General features: G+C 43.7%; 1 protein-coding gene across 1 annotated transcript in view; it reads right to left on the reverse strand.

The window, feature by feature from the left end:
- Window positions 1-275: 275 nt before the first annotated feature.
- Window positions 276-24,225, reverse strand: part of pkn2a (protein kinase N2a) — a 35,824-nt gene continuing 11,874 nt past the window's right edge. Inside the window, exons 3-22 of the mRNA XM_053646762.1 lie at window positions 21,987-22,120; window positions 18,785-18,914; window positions 18,411-18,556; window positions 17,249-17,468; window positions 15,889-16,059; window positions 14,797-14,906; window positions 13,139-13,282; window positions 12,951-13,026; window positions 12,360-12,525; window positions 10,582-10,702; window positions 8,458-8,600; window positions 8,235-8,331; window positions 7,212-7,303; window positions 6,941-7,117; window positions 5,801-5,863; window positions 5,599-5,675; window positions 5,366-5,508; window positions 4,614-4,721; window positions 4,430-4,510; window positions 276-1,712 (exon numbers count right to left, since the gene is read on the reverse strand). Of these exons, the coding sequence (XP_053502737.1) occupies window positions 1,509-1,712; window positions 4,430-4,510; window positions 4,614-4,721; window positions 5,366-5,508; window positions 5,599-5,675; window positions 5,801-5,863; window positions 6,941-7,117; window positions 7,212-7,303; window positions 8,235-8,331; window positions 8,458-8,600; window positions 10,582-10,702; window positions 12,360-12,525; window positions 12,951-13,026; window positions 13,139-13,282; window positions 14,797-14,906; window positions 15,889-16,059; window positions 17,249-17,468; window positions 18,411-18,556; window positions 18,785-18,914; window positions 21,987-22,120 (2,603 nt within the window). The 3' untranslated portion in view covers window positions 276-1,508. The remainder of the gene's footprint in view (window positions 1,713-4,429; window positions 4,511-4,613; window positions 4,722-5,365; window positions 5,509-5,598; window positions 5,676-5,800; window positions 5,864-6,940; window positions 7,118-7,211; window positions 7,304-8,234; window positions 8,332-8,457; window positions 8,601-10,581; window positions 10,703-12,359; window positions 12,526-12,950; window positions 13,027-13,138; window positions 13,283-14,796; window positions 14,907-15,888; window positions 16,060-17,248; window positions 17,469-18,410; window positions 18,557-18,784; window positions 18,915-21,986; window positions 22,121-24,225) is intronic.

Raw genomic sequence — 24,225 nt, forward strand, 5'->3', positions numbered from 1 at the left:
CCCCCCCCAAAAAAAATTCATGATCATCCTAGCTGACTTGGTGTACATTCACAGTATTATAATAATCATCATCCAAAAACGCTATAAAGTTTTCTGTATTTGCTTACAACGTTACATTAGCCAACAGCTTCTCAAACACAATATCCTCCACTAATCCTCACACTCTACCAACCGGAACAAACTGATCACTTCATGCTGCAGAGAATTAACCCACAGCGGAGAGTTCTGTCCGTGATTTCAGAGCGGGATCGCCGTATCCGTTATCTACGTCCTGATTTCGCTAAGCGACTGGCGTTTCTGCGTCAACAAGAAGCGAGGGTGCCCTAATTTCGGTCTGCTAGCATAAAATACTGTCTTAACTACACAACATTTAGCTAAGCTAGCTCATGTGCAACTTTAATGTTTCAGCAGTAGCTAGCTAAATTTACTAGCTAGCATACTGCTGTATTGGCTTGGGTGCATTATAGATTCTCCAAGTTTGCCTGGTTACATCAATCAGAAATTGATGAAATTATTCTTATTTAGTGCACTAGGAAATAACTTGTATACACTATGGTCATACAACGATTTTGTATGTAATTTAAACAAAATTGATCATGGAATTAAAACTAAACTTGCAAGCAAGCGAACTAACATTGGGCTAACTCTTAAAACAGGTACATAATTTTTTATTACATCTATTAGCAATGTGTTAGCAAGCTAGCTAACTTAGTGACCTACTGAAGTAATGTTGCGTAAATTATTTTGACCACAAGTCAAAAGCTCTAATGCAAGGTAGCTAACGTTAACATTACTGTTATATGAGAAATTCACTATGAAGGTAGTCAACGTTTGGCGAAATTTTTATAGAATTGATTTATAACTGAATTCACTAGTACGCTAGCATAACTAAGATAACGTGACATGTAGCTGGGTAACCTAAGCTTTGAATTTATTTTGTGTTATTATAAACACAAGCTGGATTTGTGAACGTGACGTAAACTACTGTGATTATGTTGTATAAATCAACTTTGAGAGTGTCGATGAAATTTAACACGAAGGCACCTAGTTGACCCGTCGCGTCTTTTAGCGAAATCAGGACGCGTGTAGCAAGACGGTTGTGTCCGTTAAGGACGAGGTGGCGGAGCCTGTAGTGGTAAATACACTCCTGTAAAGCAGTTGCACATTTATCACAATATTCATTATTGTTAACATGGAAACATTAAAATCTCAGTGTTTCCTTCCCTTCAGGAAGAGGCTGTGTAGGTAGGCGGGACTTGTGCCCTGGAGGATCGATCGCACTTGTCCTTCTTCTTAAAGAGAGTGAGTTTCTTGAAAGCCTGCTCCACGCTGCTCCTCGGTTAGAAGGTTCTAGTTTGAGTAAAAGCGTCCTGGGTGCAAATGTGGAACAGGAAGTGGAAGCAGAGCCGTGTTCACAGTGGTTAATGAGGACCAGGTGTGTGTGTGCTAGTGTGTGTGTGTGTGTGTGTGTGTGCGTGTGTGTGTGTGTGTGTGTGTTTGCGCGGTTGCTAACACCAATCAGCGATGTAGTCGAAGTCAGCGAACATCTCCTGCTCGTCCCGGCTCAGTGGGCGTGGCTCTCGGGGAGGCGTGAGCACCGGTGCCTCCGACGTGAACTCGTCGTCGAAGTTGCTCACGTCGCTGGCGCCGTGGATCGTCGGCACGAACGGCGGCTTCGTTTTCTTCGCCAGGAGTCCATTCCAGTCGATGTTCTGCAGGAGTGAAGAGTGGAGTAATGAGTGTCAGTGTTTACTCAACACCAAGACATTTCTCTGCTTAACTCAGGTTCTTCATCGGTTCTACTGAAGGTTCCTCGTGGTTTAAACACGGCGTTGTTCTGTAAACCGGGAGGAACTACTGCATGGCTGCAGAGAACATCCTACACTCGTTCACACAATTTAACTCATGAGCAGTTAGTCATGGAGAGAGGAAACGTTTCGGTGGTGCAGAAGTAAAAACACAGTATTCTGTAGGAATTCTCGTGAGTGATGCTTATAAACGACAGAGAGTAAAAACTTGGTCATAGAAAATCCAGAAACTCGAACCTTTGTTACATTTACAATTCATTTCCAAGTCTTTTCTTTCCTTTCGTTTCCCTTTCTTTTGTTCCATCCTTCTTTCCTTCCGTTTATTTTCTCTTACCCCTTTATTATTTTCTTTTATTCGTCTGTCTCTCTTTCCCTCCTTCTTATCTTTCTTTCTCTCTCATTCCTTCTTTCCGTCCCTTTCTTTCTCTCTCATCCCTTTCCCCTTTTTTCCTTCCTTTTCTTTCCTTTCTTTCCCCATTCCTTATCTCATTCATCCTCCTTCCTTTCTCTCATTCCCCCCTTCACTTTCCTCCCCTCCCTCCCTCCTTCCGTTTCTTTCTCTCTCATTCCTCCACATTCCTTCCCTTTCTTTTTCCTTCCTTTCCCACCTTCCTTATACTTCTTTCCCCATTTCTTCTTTCTTTTTCTCTCATTCATCCTTCTTCCCTTCCTTCACTTTCTCTCATTCCTCCTCTTTCCTTCCCTTTCTTTTTCCTTTCTTTCTCGCCTTATCATTCTTTCCCCCATTTTTTCTTTTCCTTTCTTTTGCCCTCATCCCTTTCTCCTTTCTTCTTCCTTCCTTCCCCCATTCCTTCACTTTCTCTCATTCCTCCCTCCATTCCATTTCTTTCTCTTTCTTTCTTGTTTCATCATGTGCAGCAGTAAAAGACCTTGGTGTGATTATTGACTCCAGTCTATCATTTGATGCTCATGTAGATAATATTACTAGGATAGCCTTCTTTTATCTCAGAAATATTTCTAAGATAAGAAATATAACGTCACTACATGATGCAGAAATATTAGTTCATGCTATCGTCACCTCTAGACTAGATTACTGTAATGCCTTACTGTCTGGATGTTCCAGTAGGAGCATAAACAAACTCCAGTTAGTCCAGAATGCAGCTGCTAGAGTCTTAACTAGAACCAGAAGATATAACCACATCACCCCGATCTTATCAACACTGCTCCCAGTGAAATCTCGCATTGATTATAAAATACTATTATTAACCTATAAAGCACTAAATGGTCTCGCACCACAGTATCTAAGCGACCTCTTGGTTTTCTATGAGCCGCCACGGCTACTTAGATCAAAAGATGCAGGCTATCTGACGGTACCTCGAATAGTGAAGGCTACAGCAGGGGGAAGAGCTTTCTCTTATAAAGCCCCACAGTTATGGAACAGTCTTCCAATTAGTGTTCGGGACTCAGACACAGTCTCAGTGTTTAAGTCTAGGCTTAAAACATATTTGTACCATGACTAGACTTTCTGTTACGCTAAGCACAGTCCTCTTCTCTCCCTCTCTCCTTCTGTTGAGCCACACACGATTTTATGGAGATACTAGAGATCCTGATTCTTTCTGCTCTCCGGACCTGCCTGATCCGTTTCGGATGTCCTGCCTCTGGATGGAGCTCTCATCTACTCCAATTCCAGATTGCTGGGACTACGGCTGCTTCTAAGCTCAAACAGACTTCATATAAAACCATAATGAACTTTTTCACACTATCCGGTGTTACCCAGATGAGGATGGGTTCCCTTCTGAGTCTGGTTCCTCTTAAGGTTTCTTCCTCACATCATCTTAGGGAGTTTTTCCTCGCCACCGTCACGCTCAATAGGGATAAATTCACACACTTAAAATCTGCATCCTGTGTGTATATGTTTCTGTAAAGCCGCTTTGAGACAACGTCCACTGTAAAAACGCTATACAAATAAAACTGAAATTGAAAATAAAATCCTCTCATTCCTCCTCTTTCTTTTTCCTTCCTTTCCCACCTTCCTTACTGTTCATTCCCACATTTCTTTTCCTTTCTTTCTCTCTCATCCCTTTCCTTCCCTTTCTTTTCCATTCCTTCGCTCTCATTCCTCCTCTTTCCTATCTTTTCCTCCTTTGTTCTATTTCTTTTCCTTTTTTCTCTCTCATCCCTTTGCTACCCTTTCTTTTTCCTTCCCTAAATTGTCCCTGTGTGTGAATGAGTGTGGGGGGGAAAGTGTGTGTGTGTCTGTGTGTTGCCCTGTGATGGACTGGCATGCTATTCATGTTGTTATTCCTGTCTCTCGCGCAGCGTTCCCGGGATAAAGCAGCAGTGGTAGTTGAGGTCACCTGTCCTTCATTCCCAAACCAAACAATGTCACAGGTGTGAATCGCACGCTGTTTAACTGCAGGCAAATTTCCCTCCATTTCGCATGTCGGATTTTAATTTGCACAGAAGATAATTCAAATGTCTCTAGAATCTGTGACATGCGCACACACACACAGACACACACACAGACACACACACAGACACACACACAGACACACACACAGACACACACACAGACACACACACAGACACACACACAGACACACACACAGAAAACAGCCGCTTTGTCACGTGTGAACGTAGGGTTAATGATATTTACTCACTCGGAAGAACAGATGCTTCTTGACTTCCTCGGCGTCGCACTCACCTCCCCCCAGACGTCGCTCGGGATTCCTCCTCAACAGCTGCACGATATAGCAACGTTACGGCTAATCATGCTAACGTGCCCAGTGTAAATCAAGTTCCCGTGACGAAACGTGGTTATGTTCACGGCACTCGCTCACTCACCCTCCTCATGATGGAGATGGCCTCAGTGGAGAGGAACCTCGGGTAGCGCACCTCGTCGTTCACGATGCTGTCAAACACCTCCTCTTCGTCATCGCCGGGAAACGGAGACTGTAGGGAACGACACTTTTATAGCAGGTCACGTCGTTCCAAATGCCCGATCAGAGACCGCACTTTATTACGCCATTCTTTTCACGCACTGAAAATGACTTACTAAAATGGCCGCCATACAACATTATTGAATTTAAGAAAAAAATGTTAGATATTTCACAAATAAAACAGTTTGAGGAACGAACCTTTGAGTCACTTGGCTAATGTTAACAATTTAGCTAGCTAGCTATCAATAGCAAGCATTGCTGGGTTAACTGTTGCATTTTGCGTTCTGATTGGTCAGAAGGCGTTGATTAATTTTCTATTTAGGTTTATATTAATGTGCTCGTTCTAATGTGTCATTGTTTCTATAGCAACGGCTCAGGACTGATACCACAGACGCTGTAGTAATAATAAACAAATCGAAACCGCAACTTTAAGTTTTCTTTAAGTAAAATATAAAGTGTGATTGTTGGTAAACTGCGGCGGTATAAGAGGAATAAAACGCTTGGGGATGTGCGGTTATCGGAAACTAATTAAATTGGTGGTAAATGTAACTCTGCTTCATCACACCATCCTGTGTTTGATTATTTTACTGTAACAGCACAATATGGAGTGTGTGTGTGTGTGTGTGTGTGTGTGTGTGTGTGTGTGAAAAGCCTGACCTCGCCGACCAGCATCTCGAAGATGAGCACTCCGAGCCCCCACCAGTCCACAGCGCGGGTGTATGACGTCTCCGTTAGCACCTCGGGGGCCAGGAACTCCGGTGTACCACAGAACGTACTCGTCCGATCCTGGAAGCCCATTCCTTACGCACACACACACACAAACACACACTAGTTAGCCGAGTCTGAATTGAAATGATGTGTTGAGTGAATAAAGGCATGATCTCTCTCACCTTCTTTACACAGGCCGAAGTCTGCGATTTTCACGTAACCCTCCGTGTCCAGCAGTAAATTATCCAGCTTCAGATCTCTGCGGGTTACATTTCACCGCAGTCATTTCCACGCTCACATTCTCCACAGGAAATAAACATTAAACAGAGATAAATGCGTGGATGTGTACGTGAATGGTTTTTTTTTTGGTGTTTTTTTTAATACCTGTACACAATCCTGTGCTCGTGTAAAAACTGCAACCCCAAGACGACGCAGGCTGCGTAAAACCTGCCGGAGGAAGACAGCAACGAGCGAGTTCAAGACATTTCTGTTAATGTTGCAGAAAAGTGTACAGACCCAAGTTTGAGCCCCGAGTGTGTTCACCTGGACTGATCGGGATAAAATGAGGAGTTAAATGTAAAGTGAGGTTAAGTGTAGCAGACGAGTGCTCGGTCAGCTTGTTCTTCAAAACAGAGAATTAAAACTGGGATAAAAAAAAAAAACCCAAACAATTCGCCAACATCCTGCATGCACGTTACTATTTCTCGACCTCGATTTAATATCTCGTGACTTCGTTGTGTTATTTGCACGAGTATCCGTCAGCACACGATAGAAATAAAAAAGCGAAATGATGTGCTGGATCAAGTGCTATTCTATGTTCTGCCGAATAAGCAGCGTGGAAGCCATTTTGTTCAATTAAACCAGTGATGAAAGGACTAGAACTTTAATTAGGAATTAACTCGGTCTATTCCTGCAGTCCCTCCAGGATTTTGCGATCACAGAAATGAATGCAAAATCGAGGAAACTATTCGCAACATTCACACGTTCGGCCGTAGACGTATTCCATTCACGTGCGTCGAACACGAGTACGGCTAAAAGGTCTCGTTTACCAACAAACATCACTGCGAAAGACCGCGCACAACAATTTCGTACAACTCGAGTATTTTTCCGCAAAAAAAAACAAACACAAATTTTTTAAAAAGTCACAACAATCACAAAAAACCTCGGTGAAATCCTGCACGCACTGCAGCAATATAGCACGAGAAATCTCAGTATTTTTACATTTTTCAATTGTCTCTTGCTTTTAATTTATATTGTATTAGCAAACAACAAACGGCAGTTCCTTCTTTAGTGTCCAGTTTTCCAGGTTTAAAGGTGGTGATCCAGATGTTATCGAAAACCCCCATCTCAGACGCTTGTACTCGAGAACATCTGGCGTGAGCTACACGCAGGTGATCGTAAGAATCTGAATGCGTAGACCAGAAACCTGACCCGACTCTGAATACAAGGAACGCTTCCCACATAATAACAGAGATTTTTGACTCGGAGTATGGCCCATGATCAGCGGAAACGTTTAGCACTCACATGGCACGCGGTTCTGAGAAGACATCGGCGTGGATGTGCATCATGAGGTCTCCTCCTGCGGCGTACTCCATCACGAAGCACACGTGCTCTTTGGTCTGGAAACAGGCGAACAGGTTGACGAGGAACGGGTGCCGAACGCTGTTCACCGTCTCGAAGATCCTCTTCTCACACATCAGGCTGTAGGGAGGACACACCGTGCACACTTCAGCATCGCAACCGATCACAAAAGCTCATCTCGCGATCTCAAAAAGAACCCGGATTTATCTCGCACCTGTCAACCTCGTCGCGAGCCACGATGTCTCCTTTCTTTAGGGCCTTGATGGCGAACATTTCTCCTGTGATGCTGTACTCGGCTAATAAAACCTGAGGAACGAGACACAGCCGAAGTGGGGAAGGCGTCATAAACATTACAAAAGAAGAAGGGAAAGAGAAGAGGAGATGTGGGCAGGTGTAAGAAATCAGGCAGCACAATGAAGCCTGTAGATGGTAAACAGAAACGGACCCATAACTGAACCTTGTGGAACACCTGGAGGAACTGGTACAGTGTGGGGTAAAAGTGCTTAAATGAGAGTCTGAATCAGGGTGAAACTGAGTCTTCTTCATTTGAGATTTGGATTTGTTTTTCACTGCACATAACTAAACACTGCCCCCCCAAAAAAATAAATAAAAAATAATTGTCTGAGAGGTGCGTAGTGCTGAAAACATCCGCACGAAGGTCTTTCATCCACCTGGCGGAAATACCACAAATAAAGGAAAGAAAAAGAAAGAAGAAAGAAGAAGAAAAAAGAAAGAACAGAGACAGGAAACGAAGGAAGATAGAAAAAGAAAGAAAGAACAGACAGAAAAAGGAACATGCGGTTGATATAAAGAAAGAAAAAAGGAAGATAAACAGGTCGCATTTAAAAAGAAAAAGCTGCAAACCAGAACACACGACATGTTCGATTCTCTTCCTGCAGCGAGTCGAGACAGTGTGATGTCAGGCTCTCACCTGACTAAAGAACTGCACTGAGGAGGAGAACACAGAGAGGGAGAACCCAGAGGGGTAGAACACAGAAGAACCACGAGAGGGAGAACCCAGAGGGGTAGAACACAGAGAAGGAGAACCACGAGGGGGAAAACCCAGAGGGGTAGAACACAGAAGAACCACGAGAGGGGGAACCCAGAGGGGTAGAACACAGAGAAGGAGAACCCAGAGGGGGAGAACCACGAAACGGAGAACACCGAGGAATAGAACACTGAGGGAGAACTATGAGGGGGAGAACATACCTAGACACTGTGTAATTTTAAAAGGTACCTTTCCAAAATGGCCGCGTCCTAACACTGCGATACATTTAAAGTTTCTGAGACTGAAGTGGAACTGCTCCTCCTCCTCATCATCCTCTTCCTCGTCCCTACAAACCAAGGGCATGAATACTCAATAAACACAGAGGCTGATAAACAGTAACGTGACGTTACGTTAATATTTATTTATTTAATACGGTAATAATTAGTGAGGCTGGATAACGTAAACGCGTCACCTGATCTCCCCGCGCTTCCGTACAGCGATCAGCTCCAGCCGCGGCGTTTCGATCTGTAGATCATCCTCCGTGGTGTGTTTGAGTTCTGATGTTCCCACTACGCTGTTCCTGTTGTTCAGGAAGTCGAATGATCTCAGTGCGTCCTGTGGAGAGGGGCGTTTATTATTTAGCACACCGCTCACACACGTGAGACCGGAGCTGGATGTGGATAAGCGTTTATCTCCATGCCTGCAGTTCCAGCTTCCTGTTCCTCTGGAACATGTGATTGGGTTTAGTGCAGGCTGATGACTTTCACTGCTACAGACCTCTAAAGTCTGCGTTCTGATTGGTCAGAAGGTGTTGATTCGTTTTCTAGAACAGCAGCCCTAACAGTAGCACAGCTTTATATTAACGCGCTCGTTCTAACACGTTATTGTTTCTATAGTAACCGCTCGTTCAGAGGGACGTGTACGGCGGTGCTCAGCTAATAATAATTAAAAAAAACAAACAAACTTGATATTGTGATAAGTTTCTTTAAATGTAACTATAAATGGATAAAATGTACGATGCATCATTCTTTAATAAAAAATGATTAATTGTAATCACTGGCACATTTCTGTTGTAAGAGGAATAAAAAGACTTAAAAGTCTGTATTTTCCTCCATTTTGTGCAAATCCTATTTTCACACAAGATATACACCGATCAGCCGTAACATTAAAACCACCGACAGGTGAAGTGAGTAACGCTGATTATCTCGTTACCGTGGCACCTGGCGAGGGGAGTCAGTTCTCGAAGTTAACGTGTTGGAAGCAGGAAAAATGGGCGCGCTTACGGATCTGAGTGATTTGTGATGTCTAGACGTCTGGGTCAGAGCTTCTCCAGAACAGCAGGTGTTGTGGGGTGTTCCCGGTGTGCAGGGGTTAGTACCTACCAAAAGTGCTCCAAGGAAGGAGAACCGGTGACAGGGTCATGGGCGTCCAAGACTCACTGATGTGCGTAGGGAGAGAAGGCTAACCCGTCTGGTCCGATCCCACAGGAGATCTACGGCAGCACAACCTGCTGAAAAAGTTCATGCTGGTTCTGATAGAAAGGAGTCAGAACTCACAGAGCATCACAGCTTGCTGCGTATGGAGCTGTGTTTCTGCAGAGCGGTCAGAGCGCACATGCTGACCCCTGTACACCACCGAAACACCTACAATGAGCACGTGAGCATCAGAACTGGATCATGGAGCAATGGAAGAAGGTGGTCTGGTCTGATGAATCACGTTTTATTTCACGTCATGTAGACGGGTGCATGTGCGTCGCTTACCTGGGGAAGACACGGCACCAGGATGCACTATGGGAAGAAGGCGAGCCGGTGGAGGCAGTGTGATGCTCTGGGTAATGTTCTGCTGGGAAACCTTGCATCCTGGTATTCATGTAGATGTTACTTTGACTCGTACCATCTACCTAAACACTGCTGCAGACGGAGTACACACATGGTAAAGGTATTCCCTAACGGCAGTATCCTCTTTCAGCAGGATAATGCGCCCTGACACACTGCAAACATTCTTCAGGAACGTTTTGAGGAACCTGACAGAGTTTAAGGTGTCGACTCGGACTCCGAATTCCTCAGATCTCGATCCGATCGAGCGTCTGTGGGACGTTCTGGACAAACAAGTCCGATCCATGGAGGCCCCACCTCACAACTTACAGGACTTACAGGACTTGCTGCTAACGTCTCGGTGCCAGATACCACAGCACACCTTCAGAGGTCTTGTGGAGTCCATGCCTCAGTGAGTCAGAGCTGTTTTGGTGGCACAAGTGGAAGGGGACCTACATAATATTAGGCAGGTGGTTTTAATGTTATGGCTGATCGGTGTACTGTATAATGCACCAAAAAAAGTCCTGGGATATTAATCGCTACCACACTGATGACGTTCTCACACCTCTACAACGGGATTGTTTTGCATTACTGGAGAAGTTAGAACTCTGGTTAACAGAATCATTCTGTAGCATGTTTCTCTCTGCTCTTCTTCAGGGTGGAATTTTCTCCACCAGTTATCTTTGTTAAAATGTAAAAACCCTACATCACGAGTTCTGTTAGGGAATGGCGTACTGTACATTCCTCTCCTTCCTCCATGTTCCTGATGTTCTGATGTTTACCTGCACTTCTTCTTTGTGGATCTTCTCGTCCTGTAGCGTTTCTCTGATTCGGCCCAGCGAGTAACGCTTAGAGCCGGACGTGGCGTCTTTATCGAAGTCCAGCTTAGTCACCGGCGAGTCACTGTGGAGGTTTCATTTAATCATGTTCATGAATCTCTCAGTGATCACGTCAACAACAAACTCACAAAACTCCTTGTTCTGTAAAAGACCGTGATTTCATCACTGTAGCTCTTACGCAAATATCACACCACAGCAGAGCAGTTTCTTGTGTGAATGACTCTGATGCTGAAATGCGTGTAAGAGAATGCTAACTTAGTATCGAACATAATGTGTTAATAAAAGGAAAAAAACATTAAATAGTTCTTTTAAATAAAAGTAAGGTCACAAATAAACGGTTTGGAGGCCATTTATAAAACTGATGTCTAATTTTAGTGCAGATGAGTTTTAATGTAAAAAGCAGAGTACAGAAAAAACCCTGTGCATAACTGTGTAATTAAACCTAGTCTGAGTCTGTGTGTGTGTCTGTTTACCTGGTCGGAGTGTGTGTGTGTGTGTGTGTGTGTGTGTGTCTGTTTACCTGGTCGGAGTGTGTGTGTGTGTGTGTGTGTGTGTGTGTGTGTGTGTGTGTGTCTGTTTACCTGGTCGGAGTGTGTGTGTGTGTGTGTGTGTGTGTGTCTGTTTACCTGGTCGGAGTGTGTGTGTGTGTGTGTGTGTGTGTGTGTGTGTGTCTGTTTACCTGGTCGGAGTGTGTGTGTGTGTGTGTGTGTGTGTGTGTCTGTTTACCTGGTCGGAGTGTGTGTGTGTGTGTCTGTTTACCTGGTCGGAGTGTGTGTGTGTGTGTGAGTGTGTGTGTGTGTGTGTCTGTTTACCTGGTCGGAGTGTGTGTGTGTGTGTGTGTGTGTGTCTGTTTACCTGGTCGGAGTGTGTGTGTGTGTGTGTGTGTACCTGGTCGGAGCGTGTGTGTGTGTACCTGGTCGGAGCGTGTGTGTGTGTGTGTGTGTGTGTGTGTGTACCTGGTCGGAGCGTGTGTGTGTGTGTGTGTGTGTGTGTGTGTGTGTGTGTGTGTGTACCTGGTCGGAGCGTGTGTGTGAGTGTGTGTGTGTGTGTGTGTGTGTGTACCTGGTCGGAGCGTGTGTGTGAGTGTGTGTGTGTGTGTGTGTGTACCTGGTCGGAGCGTGTGTGTGTGTGAGTGTGTGTGTGTGTGTGTACCTGGTCGGAGCGTGTGTGTGAGTGTGTGTGTGTGTGTGTACCTGGTCGGAGCGTGTGTGTGAGTGTGTGTGTGTGTGTGTGTGTACCTGGTCGGAGCGTGTGTGTGAGTGTGTGTGTGTGTGTGTGTACCTGGTCGGAGCGTGTGTGTGAGTGTGTGTGTGTGTGTGTGTGTGTGTGTGTACCTGGTCGGAGCGTGTGTGTGAGTGTGTGTGTGTGTGTGTACCTGGTCGGAGTGTGTGTGTGTGTGTGTGTACCTGGTCGGAGCATGTGTGTGTGTGTGTGTGTGTGTGTGTGTGTGTGTGTGTGTGTGCGCGTGTGTGTGTGTGTACCTGGTCGGAGCGTGTGTGTGTGTGTGTGTGTGTGTACCTGGTCGGAGCGTGTGTGTGAGTGTGTGTGTGTACCTGGTCGGAGCGTGTGTGTGTACCTGGTCGGAGCGTGTGTGTGAGTGTGTGTGTGTACCTGGTCGGAGCGTATGTGAGAGTGTGTGTGTGTGTGTGTACCTGGTCGGAGCGTGTGTGTGAGTGTGTGTGTGTGTGTGTGTGTGTGTGTGTGTGTGTGTGTGTGTGTACCTGGTCGGAGCGTGTGTGTGTGGATGAACCCTACGGCCCGGTTCCATCCCCTGCTCCGCGCCGCTCTGTGGGCTGAAGGAGTTGCTGATGGAGGGAATCGCTCTGCGCAGTCGCCCCCACGTCGCCATGTTCATGTTCATCTGCGGAGCCCTGACGAATGTCTTCCCTACACACACACACACACACACACACACACACACTGTATTTAATACGAATCCACCGTACTGTGAAGTGGATGTTGGGATTAGTATGGCGTTAGATTAGTGTCAAAAATATCCAATGAAACAGAAGTGAAACTAAAGCAGAATGTGGGAATTCGACCCTCGTCCTCTGCTTTGTTGCACTGAGGGGTAACAACAACTCATCACGGACAGTTTTGGATAATTGTGCAAGTAACCCACAGATCAGATCATGTCTGCTGGGTTCTTTTTGCTCAGTTCTGTGCTTGGATTGGATTTTGTCACCTTGGATAACACTGTCTGGTCTTCGACTGTCAGGTTTTGAAGGAGGCAGAGCTCACCGTGGACGTAGCTAACGTTCCGAACTGTGTGCGTGAAGCCGCGACTTAACCAGACACAAACGCGTCTTTACCTTGCTGCTTCGAGAAAATCTTCTTCTGCCTCCGCAGTTTTGTTCTCCTCTCGATCACGGGGTTAAAGAAGGTCACCTGTAAAAACAAACCGCTTTCAGAAAACTTGGCTTCACACCGCAGCGTTATTTAATCCAGGACTCTAATTGCTCAGCAGCAGCTCTGACAGCAGCCGCGTTTGTCTCCGCACCTCGGCGAACAGCGTCCCCTGCGGCTCCAGGTACAGACACATCCCGTGACGCTGGTTATCCAGGAAGTCCTCGAGCCTGAGGAACTTCACAGCGCAGAGAGAACGCCAGTCCCTCCAGTACACCGAGATCTCCAGCTCACGAGACTGAAAAGTCACAGAAACGAAAACAAGTCTCATCACTTCCTTTGTGGAGTTTGGTGTCACTCCACACCATCATCAGTAGTTTGGAGGCGGAGCTACAGTGTAGAAGTGATCCGAACCATCATCAGGGTACCTGCACGTATCAGCGCTTCAAATTGAACGCTTTTTAAATACCATGTTCGAGACATTTCCAAACACATTTTAAGAGCTGCACATCACTTCGATCACGTGACGTGATAAACGGATAATGGAGATACGTCCATGTCTGGGTTTAATGAACTATAGCAGGGTAAACTTCTATACAGGTAGAGGAGAGACCGGAGCAAAGATCCTTTATTCATTACCATTTACTCCAACAGAGAAAGAAAAAAATAATCCAGTATTTCCTTCCCATGACTTTCCAAGAGAGGAAAAAAAATATCAAGAGATGGATTACGGCAATCAGAGGAGAAAACGAGAAAACACGCACTCACACACACTTTCACACTCACGCACACACGCACTCACACACACGCACTCACACACACACGCTCTCACACACGCTCTCACACACGCACTCTCACACACGCACTCTCACACACGCACTCTCACACACGCACTCTCACACACGCACTCTCACACACGCACTCTCACACACGCACTCTCACACACTCTCTCACACACACTCTCTCACGCACTCTCTCACACGCACTCTCTCACACACACTCTCTCACACTGAGTGCAACACAGTCGCACGGCTTTACAATCTCACACAGCAACCAGCCACAATAACATCTGCTACATCTGCTACATCGTGTCGTTCCACTGCATTTTTATCACCTTTTGAGACGTGGACTGAAGACATTTTAATGCTGATCAAGTCCGTATTCTTACATGAAGGAATTTAAGACATTATATAGCTCACGTTTGATTTCCTGATTTAATTTTTTTATAGACATTCTGCTATTCTTGTTTCTGTACAAACGGCATCTTTCAAGCTGACTGTGTGATAACATGCAGTTATTTTATCCGTGTATTTTGCGTTACATAATTATCATGCTGATTTATGTACCGGTTTCTGTAGCGCAAACGTGTGAAGGTTTAAACACGGAGGCCGTAAGCGTCCGTTACTTGTTAGCGACACCAGCGCAAAAACGAACACCACGAACGTCATTTTATCGTTCCCTTTGAGTAAACAGAGTACGGTGATAATAATAACAACAACAACAGTAATTCCTTGTTTATAATACCCTCTTTGATTTTCAACCATTGATAAATGAGAAATGAAGGAAAACAAAACAAAAAAAGCATGGAATAAATGATAAAATAACAAAAGTACACAGATCACGAACAAAAGGTGAATAATAAACTTAAAATATTCATCTTAAAATCAGAAAATGTTTACCGTATGTGCGTTTCAAAACTACTGTTCAAAAGTGTAGCGATTAATGACAGTAAAACACACAGATATGTGATAAATAAAACCGGAGTGAGATATTCAGCAGTGTGTACAGCCACGGTGTTGTTGGGTTTTTTACCCGATCGAGCTCGAGCGTAAACTTCTGATCCCACGACTGATTACTGACGGGTTTCCAGCTCGTCTGTCCCACTACGGTGTTATCGAGCTTCAACACAGCGCTGATCTCATCTGTTACACACACACACACACACACTTTTACAGACGGGAAAACAAACCACACTCACCTCCTCTGAGTTACAACGACTACGTAGACTTTGCTAAAAAGGGAGTTACGAAATAAGAAACACTAACAGATACAATTCCTAATATATTAACATGGTACATATTTTTTGTTATAAATGTTTAATAAACACTACATAAGTTATAATAAATGTTCCGTATCAGTAAAGTGAACTTATTGGGATTTTAATAAGCAAAGCTGCGTATGATCAGTCAGTGACTAAGTGCAAATAATACTCAGTCATATGACCTGTAGGGGATAAAACCCTCCGTGTGGCGTGCTCTTACAGGAAAATAATCATCAACGGGGTGACGTGATGAAGGTAATTACACGCCAATAACACTACGTCCTGAAGTGTTTTATTCCCCTTATACCGCAGCGACTTGCCGAGGATTACAATCTTTATATACGTTCCCTCACCAGCCTCACTTTATTCTGTCAAAATAAATAAATAAATAAAACCGCAGCTTGTCAGCGTTACCATAAACCGCAAAGAAGCGTAAACTCGTCTGTCGTGAAGGTGTGGAAAACTAAACGTTACGGCATCACCTCTGACTGTTACAAAGCGCCGACGCTGGAGACTCCTTCCTTATACGTTACACAAACATCTCCATACTCGAGGAAATCTTCACCATATCAGAGATCTTTTTAAATCTCTTAAAAATGATCACCGAAGCGTCCGCTGTACACGTCCCCGTGAACCAAATAGAAACCATAACGCATCGGAGCGAGCGCGTTAATATAAACCTGCGCTACTGTCCGAGCTGCTGCTCTAGAAAACTAATCACCTTCTGCTACCAATCGCAATCCAGAATGCAGCAGCGCTGAGGTATGACATATCTACAGCTATAGCGTGTTAATAATAATCCAGAGCGTTACAGTAAGGGATATAAACCGCTCAGGAGTTTGAGGAAAATGCGGTCACTGAACTGGAGAGCTCGTCGGTTTTGGAGAGGCTGCGGCTGCGACTGTGGCGGCTCATGAAGGACGACCGCGTGTCGCTGGGGCTCCAGCTGGGCAGAGACGCCGTCACAGCCTTCGAGCGACCCGGAACGTTCTCCAGCAGATCCTGACATCCCATCAGCCGCACATCTAATGTTCCTGCAGGGGGAAATAACCACGATAGGTCACTTTCATCATCATCATCATCATCATCATCATAATACCATCCATTGTTGATGAATTTTTTAAACTCATAATCATAATTTTAACTGATTGAAAAAAAAAAAAAAAACACATGTGTAATCGTTGACGTGGGGAAGTTTTGATTTTTTGTAACAAGTATGGAAGGAGTCTCCAGTGTCAGTGCTCTGTAACAGTAAGTCTTCGGTAAGTGAGAACAGGAACTTTCTCACAACATTAAATGCAACTAGAAATGGTTCAAAAGTTTGATGCGCAAGTGTAGCGTTATCCAAACTGCAAAATGTTGTCACACATTCGTCTCGAAAAGACACCGTGTGTACCGGAGTTTCTGTTAGCAGATAAAAACTGTTTCTTGACTGTTCAACATCCTCAATGTCTGAGCCGGTAAAAATATTATCGCGAAGCAGACGTACGTCAGACGAAGTACGTTCGCAAATGCACGTTTAATAAGGTCTGTCTGCGCAGACATTTGTTTCTCTCATGTCTCTCCTGTAACTCCGACCGGCTCACTAGAACATCCTTGATGCCTACGCAGTTTATATTTGTTACAAGACAAGCTAGCATGCAAGTGCGCAACTCTCAGTCTTTTTCAAAATCCTAACTGGCCAGTCGGAGCAGGATGAAGTCCCTGAGCCATCTGATAGTGTCGCTTCACCTGCAAAGAAGCAGAAATCTCCTCCATTTAGACCCAAGGAGAAAGAGATGACTGGACCCCCCCCACCCCCAGTTTATCCGGGAAACTAACATTCCCGGACACGTCGGCCAGCACCGAAATCTCTTATCGGAAACTCTGGTTTGTACATGAATATTCCATTAAACAGCACAATAGGAATCACTTCAATGGCAAATTTAGGCCACGCCCCCTACTTCAGTCCAACACTTCAAGCGGTTTACTCTCTGTGAATTTGTCCTTTTGTCCAAGTTTATAGAGAACAGCGTGTCATACGGTGTCAGAAACTACATCAAGAAATCTGAGACGCTGAACTGTCCCACGCTAAACTGGTGGCCATTAGCTTGCACTGCTTTAGCCTTGTAGCTCCACTGAGCATGTCTCGGGTGAGACACTAGATCGAGGGTGAAGAGGACGTTGTTGGGGTCTGAACTTCCCCTTTAACCACATGCGTGCGTGTGTGTGTGTGTGTCTCACCGGTGAGAGCAGCGGGTTTGGCCAGCGTGCTGTACGGCGACGGTGTGTGTGTGGAGACGAGGCTGTGTCTGGGGCTCAGAGCGGCCGAGCTCATGAACACCAGCTCCTCCATGATCACGCTGCTCTTGGGATGCTGAGGGGGCAGTTCACTCAGACGCTGCTCTAACGACAACTTCAGCAGGTCCAACTTCTGACTGGACTCGTTAAAGCGAGCCTGAGCCTGTGTGTCACACACACACACACACACACACACAGGTTCATTATCTCAGACTGATTAATTCATTATCTCAGACTAATCCTATACTTTTGTGAAAGCAGACCATTATCACAAAACAAACAAACAAACGAGTAAGGAAATAAATAAGAAAGTAAGTAAATAAATAAGAAAAAATGAACAAAAACATAAACAAATAAATAAACAGTGTAATAATAGTTCATGTAGCAAATAGCGTAAGAAGTAAGTAAACAAGAAAATAAATAAACGAATAATAACCTAAAAACCGCGTAATAATTAAATAAATATTGTAATAATTTATGCAACATTTTAAGAAATAAATAAACAGCATAATACATTAGTAATTCAATAAAATGCAACACACAAACAATACCATAAATAAACAAGCATTAAATAACCAAATAAAAAGGTTTATGTGCACGCAGCCTGGGCGTGACCCCGTAGATACACACCGATTTTCTTTCTTTTTTTAAAAAATATGCGACAAAAACAAAGATTTTTTTTTCTGTAAAGAACAAATATAATGCATTTTTTTTAAACAAAAAAAAAACAACATAAAACACAGCGACCTGTCATTTCCCGTAAACTCACTTTGCTTTAACGCTGACTATAATTTAACGAGACTGAGGCGCTTTACTGACTTTTTAAGTTCAAACTTTAAGTTCAGCTAACATAATGAAGTAAACTTTGCGGAGACAACAGGATAGCTGCCTTGGCTGAGATGTCGGAACTCCTCTTACGTTGCATAAAAAACTACACACTAAGATCTCTTTTAAAATCGGAGACTTGCGTGGGGAACGTTCCTCACAATACTAACGCTGAGCACTTCTAAATCTCAAATTATAACACAAGTATACAAGTATGCTCTGATTGCCTCTGTGTGTGTGTGTGTGTGCGTGTGCGCTTGCGTGCGTGTGATATCCGTGCCTCCGAGTGAGTCTTTTTTTCAGCCAGTTTGCCTGAGCCGAGTAGCTTCATGACGTTCTTCGCTCCCTCGGCCACAGCGTGCTCGATGCGAGCGTGATGACACAGTTCCTCCACCCGCAGGTCCAGAGGGCTGATAATGGGCTTCTCTGGAACACACACACAAACACACACACAATCAATTACCACTGGATTTGTTAATCGACCCTGAATTTGTTAACGAGGCTCTATAGTATCTATAGTTCAGCTAGCCAGATAAACACTTCTTCTTCTGATGATGATGATGATGATGATGTAAAAAGGTCCTAAGGCAGTAGGTTAGGCAGAATCACAGCTACAGGAATCAGACGTAACGGTGGTAAACGCAGTGACATTACCGATGAGGTGCTGAGTATCGAAGCTGAGCTCGTGACTCTGGCTGGCTTTCAGAATCTGCATCCTGATGAACTCGATCTTCATCTTACTGTCCTGAAGCATCTGCTGCGCGGCGGCCAGGAGCTTCCGATCCTACACACACACACACACACACACACACACACACACACACACACAGTTAGTTTTGCTGAAGTGAACAGCAAACGCATGGGCGATAAAGAACGTTCCGGCGTCATGGTTTTCAGCACATCACCGCACCTGCTTACGGTTTCATATTTTCAAACCCGATGCCAATAAATGCCAAAAAACTTAGTTCCATAAAACATGTACTCCATGAAGGTCAGGATAAGCGACTAACATGACCTTTCAATGATTAACCTGATTAGTTTATGGCTATAAATAAGACAGCTGGTGTTGTGGAATTCCGGAAGAATAAATGGAGAGTCAACTTAGGCCTCTTTTTAAATACACATATATTTAATGTAGGGAAATATAAGATGTAAATCACCTCCAAATCACTTGAGAGCATTACTGTAAAATGTTTTTACCTCCGTGCGTCATGTAGCAGTCCTGTAACTTTATTGTGCATGTTCAGAAATGATATTTTAAATCATTTTGGTCTTCAACACTACACATTTTAGACCTGAAGGTTAAAAATGTTGGACGTTGGAAGATTTATTTCTCGCCGCCTTCTTCTTCTTATTATTACAGGTATAATGTTTTATTAAAAGGTTCCGTTTACTTTTCAATACAGGCAATAATTAGACAGAATCAAAATCCATGTTTCATGCAATTTTAAGTAAAAATTCAAAGAAATCTGGATTAAATCTATAAATAAATAACTGATGCATGAAAGGGTTAAACACGCCAGGTTCAGGTCTAGGGCAGATATGGGACGTAAAATCCATCTAGAGAACGAATCTATGACAGTCTGTGAAGAAAAAAAAACTCCCGTTTCTGACTGGACGTCTGAGCCGGCTTCAGCTAAATACACGTACACACGGTGGATATAAAAAGTCCACACACCCCTGTTAAAATGGCGTGTTCTTGTGATTGTATAAAAATGAAAGCAAGATAAATCAGAACCTCCCCCTCCCCCCACCTTTAATATTATACGATAACAGCAACCAACAGAAAAACAACTAGAAATCTTTTAGAGAGACAAACCAGGTTGCATAAGTATGTACACCCCTTAACTAAGCACCTTGTAATACAGCACTCAGAGTGTTTGGGTAAGAACCCACACGCTTAAAACGTCTTGATACGGCGATTCCTGGACTCTGACATAACAACGTTACTATTATACACACTTTTCTGTTTCCGTCTCTGCAGGTCTATCACGACAGGATCGTCATCGTATAACGTGACATGGAGAACACACGTGAGCGGGCAGACTGTTATTCAGATATTACCATCTTACAGTGTGACAAGTAAAACTGGCTTAAACATTGTAACTGGCAACCCTGGTGTGTGTGTGTGTGTGTGTGTGTGTGTGTGTGTGTGTACCAACATGAAGATTCACAAATCCATCAGGTTTATCATTAAGCAGAAGACAACACATTGTTCCAGAGCGACCCAAACTGCAAAAAACACCCACACACCAACCGCCCGAGGAGGAGTGAACTACATTCCACCCAGATTCCTCAGGCTGTGTGTGCGTGTGTGTGTGTGTGTGGAAAGGCTTCTGTTTATCAGTAACTTCCTGCCTGACATCATCCTCTATTTGAGGCCGTGTTATTATCCCAAGTGATGTAACTATCCAAAGTTTCCTATCTTCGCGGGTCAGAGTGAGTGTACTTATCCTGTTATCTGGGTGGGAAGATTCCTATCAGAATTCCGTCTCCATGACCATCAGAGCGATACTGACCCATCGTGGGGTGTGTGTGTGTGTGTGTCATATAGAACAGGGCAGGTAGTTCCAGAAAACAGCGATGGGAATTCCGCCTATATTTAGTGATTCAGATCGGATCGGATCAGCAACGAGAGTCAGATATTTTGGCTCCACAGCGGCTCCTTAATTCTTTTCCTCCAAATTTCCTGCTCTTTGCCTGTTTAGCATTGAGAGGAGTATTGAACACAGTCTTGCGTTCCTCTCTGATGAATGAAACAGCATTACTCCTAGCTGTGTATTCGCTATAAAATCTATCTGAGTGAATGTAGACGTCCCTGTGTCTGGATGGAGGAACACAGTACGCGTTGTGAATTCCAGAATGATTATATTATTGCTTTTCAATGATGTTCCACATTCAATCGAACGATAAAAAGCTTTTAATAATGTTGTGACGTTCTTTAATGAATAAAAAAAACTGTAATGTAAGAGGTATAAAACGCTTCAGGACATGACGCTATAGGACAATACACAACAGTAACAATAACTCAGAAGCAAGAAGCAAGAAGCTCGCTGTTCTTTCTTTCTTTCCATCTTTTCCTCTGACCATCTTTCTTTCTTTTCTATCATTCTTTCAACTTGGTTCCAATCTTTCTATGTTTCCTTCTTTCTTTCTTTACTTCTTTCATTTATTCTGTCTTTCCACCTTTCTTCCTGTCTCACTCTCATTCTTTCCACCTTTCCTTCTGTCCATCTTTCTTTCCACTTTTCTTTCTGTCTGTCTTTCCATCTTTCTTTCTGTCTGTCTGTCTTTCCATCTTTCTTCCTGTCTCACCCTCATTCTTTCTGTCTGTCTTTCCACCTTTCTTCCTGTCTCACCCTCATTCTTTCCATCTCTCTTTCCACCTTTCTTCCTGTCTCACCCTCATTCTTTCCATCTCTCTTTCCACCTTTCTTCCTGTCTCACCCTCATTCTTTCCATCTGTCTTTCCACCTTTCTTCCTGCCTCACTCTCATTCTTTCCACCTTTCTTCCTGTCTCACTCTTTCCAAATTTCTTTCTCTCACTCTCATTCTTTCCACCTTTCTTCCTGTCTCACTCTTTCCAAATTTCTTTCTCTCACTCTCATTCTTTCCACCTTTCTTCCTGTCTCACCCTAATTCTTTCCATCTGTCTTTCCATCTTTCTTCCTGTCTCACCCTCATTCTTTCCAAATTTCTCTCTCACTCTCATTCTTTCCACCTTTCTTCCTGTCTCACCCTCATTCTTTCCATCTTTCTTTCCACATTTCAATCTTTTCATTATCCTTCCTTCTGTCTGTCCAGAATACAGAGTGAAAATAAAAGGTGAAATAATCGGGATGTCTGGGTGGTTACCTTGGACGAGCCGTTGGAGTACATCTGGATCATGTTCTCTGCTCCCTGTTTCACTTTGAGCTCGATGTGGATCTGTTTCTTCAGTGCTGCCAGGCGGCTCTCACTGTTCGGCGTGTCCGGTGTCAGAGGGCATTCTGAATAAACGAACGGCAAAGCGACAAAGATCAGAAGATCACCCGAGTGAGGAGAACCCACCCAAGAGATGCGTCAGAGTTCACGGACTTCATTTTATACCACAACGCTGCTGAAATCTGGATTCTGTTCCATGCCATTAAATGTAAATATAAACAGATAAAAGTGTGAAGTGTTGGTTTTTATAAAAAGTTCATAAAAATGTTAAACTGTTGGCAATGTGCTGTGGTACAAGAGGAATAAAACGCTGGCTGTTATAGGAAAATAATCAACTTCAGGGTGGTACGAGTAACTCCGCTTCATCACACCACCCAGTCGTTGATTAGTTTACTAGAACAGCAGCACACACAGTGTTTTATTCCATAATTAACTCCGTGTGTGATCACTGCTGTGCATTATAAGTTAAAACTGTCCTTGTTGTCTTTCCTCATGTCTTCAGAGGGACGAGCTGAGAAGCGACGAGGAGGAATTGAAGAATTGACCATCTCACATATTATGGATATAAAATGGCAAGTTTTTGAGATAAATCAGGTCAGAACTTTTCCCCATCTCAATGTGAAATTACACTGTATAAAAGTTAAAGTGAAAAACAATCAGACACATTTTAGGGGGGGGGACTAAATTATAACAATAACCTAATTAAGCATAAGGGTGCACACCCTTTTATAATTAGTTATGTGGCTGTGTTCAGAATGAACCAATCACATTCAATCTCATCTTCAAAAGTAATTATCATACAGCTGTCATCAATTAAATGATTCTAATTAACCCCAAATAAAGACCAGCTGTTTCTGTCGGGTTTTCCCGAGACCAACGGCAACATTAAAGGAGCTGCATGAACATCTGACAACAAGTACTGATTACTCTCTGCATGTGACAACAATCTCTCGTGTTCTTCACATGTCTGGGCTACGGGTTTAGGACGGGATAGAGGGAATCCCTTATTCACAAAAAAATATCCAATCTCAACTAAATCACCCCAAACCACATGGCAAAATGTGTTATGGTCTGATGAGACCAATTCCAAAAGGTACGAAAGTACACCATCCCCACGGTGAAGCATGGTGGTGGGAGCATCATGCTTTAGGGCTGCTTTACTTCAACCGGAACTGAGACTTTTTATCAAGGTGGAGCTAATCATGAATAGCTACAAATATCCGTCGATTTTAGTGCAAACCTTCAGGTATCTGCTAGTAAACTGAAGATGAAAATTAATTTCACCTTTCAGCACAACAACGACCCAAAACAAACATCCAAATCAACAAAGGAACGGCTTAACCAAAAGAAGGTCAATGTTTTCTTAGCCAGAGCCCAGACCTGAATCCAACTAAAGACCTGTGGGGTGACCTGAAGTGGGCAGTGTACAGGAGATGCCCTCACAGTTTGATGGATCTAGAATGCTTTTGAAAGAAAGAGAAGTGGAAAATATCGCCAAGTCAAGATGTGCCATGTTGACAGACTCTTAGCCAAAAAGACTGAGTGGTGTGATAACATCAAAAGGTACTTTAACTAAATATTAGTTTAGGGGTGTGCATACTTATGCAACCAGGTTATTGTAAGTTTTTTTTCCCCTCCTTTTTTCCCCTAAAAAAAGTTTGATCGTTTTTCACTTAATTTATATACGTTGTGATTTCACACTGCGGTTGGAAAAAGATCCGAGATGATTTATCTTAGTTTCGTTGTCTTTTTTTAATTCTCATCTGCCATTACAAAAATCTGCCATATTAACAGGGGTGTGTAAACTTTTTATATACATTGCAACCGCTGGTGCATACTGGGAAGTTTATGGTTGTGTTGGGTGTTGCCATGGCGATGCGCATTTGTTGATGCAGAATCTGGTCTGAATCATCACTTTGAGAAGTATTTCATATATTTCAACAGAGACATGTTTAATAGAATGAATGCAAAAGACCCGACTCCGACACACACACACACACACACCTACACACCTGTTAGCAGTGAGTTGGAAGGTAACGTGAGTTGGAAGAGCTCGGTGTTTTGTTCCAGTGCCTCTGGGCAGAACAGGTTGATGAACTTGACAAACCATAAGACAAAAGCATAAACTATCGTAACGGCAAAGCCACAGCATTGACAGGTGACCTTACTG

This window comes from Ictalurus furcatus, chromosome 17 (assembly GCF_023375685.1).
Source record: "Ictalurus furcatus strain D&B chromosome 17, Billie_1.0, whole genome shotgun sequence".
NCBI classification, from domain to species: domain Eukaryota; kingdom Metazoa; phylum Chordata; class Actinopteri; order Siluriformes; family Ictaluridae; genus Ictalurus; species Ictalurus furcatus.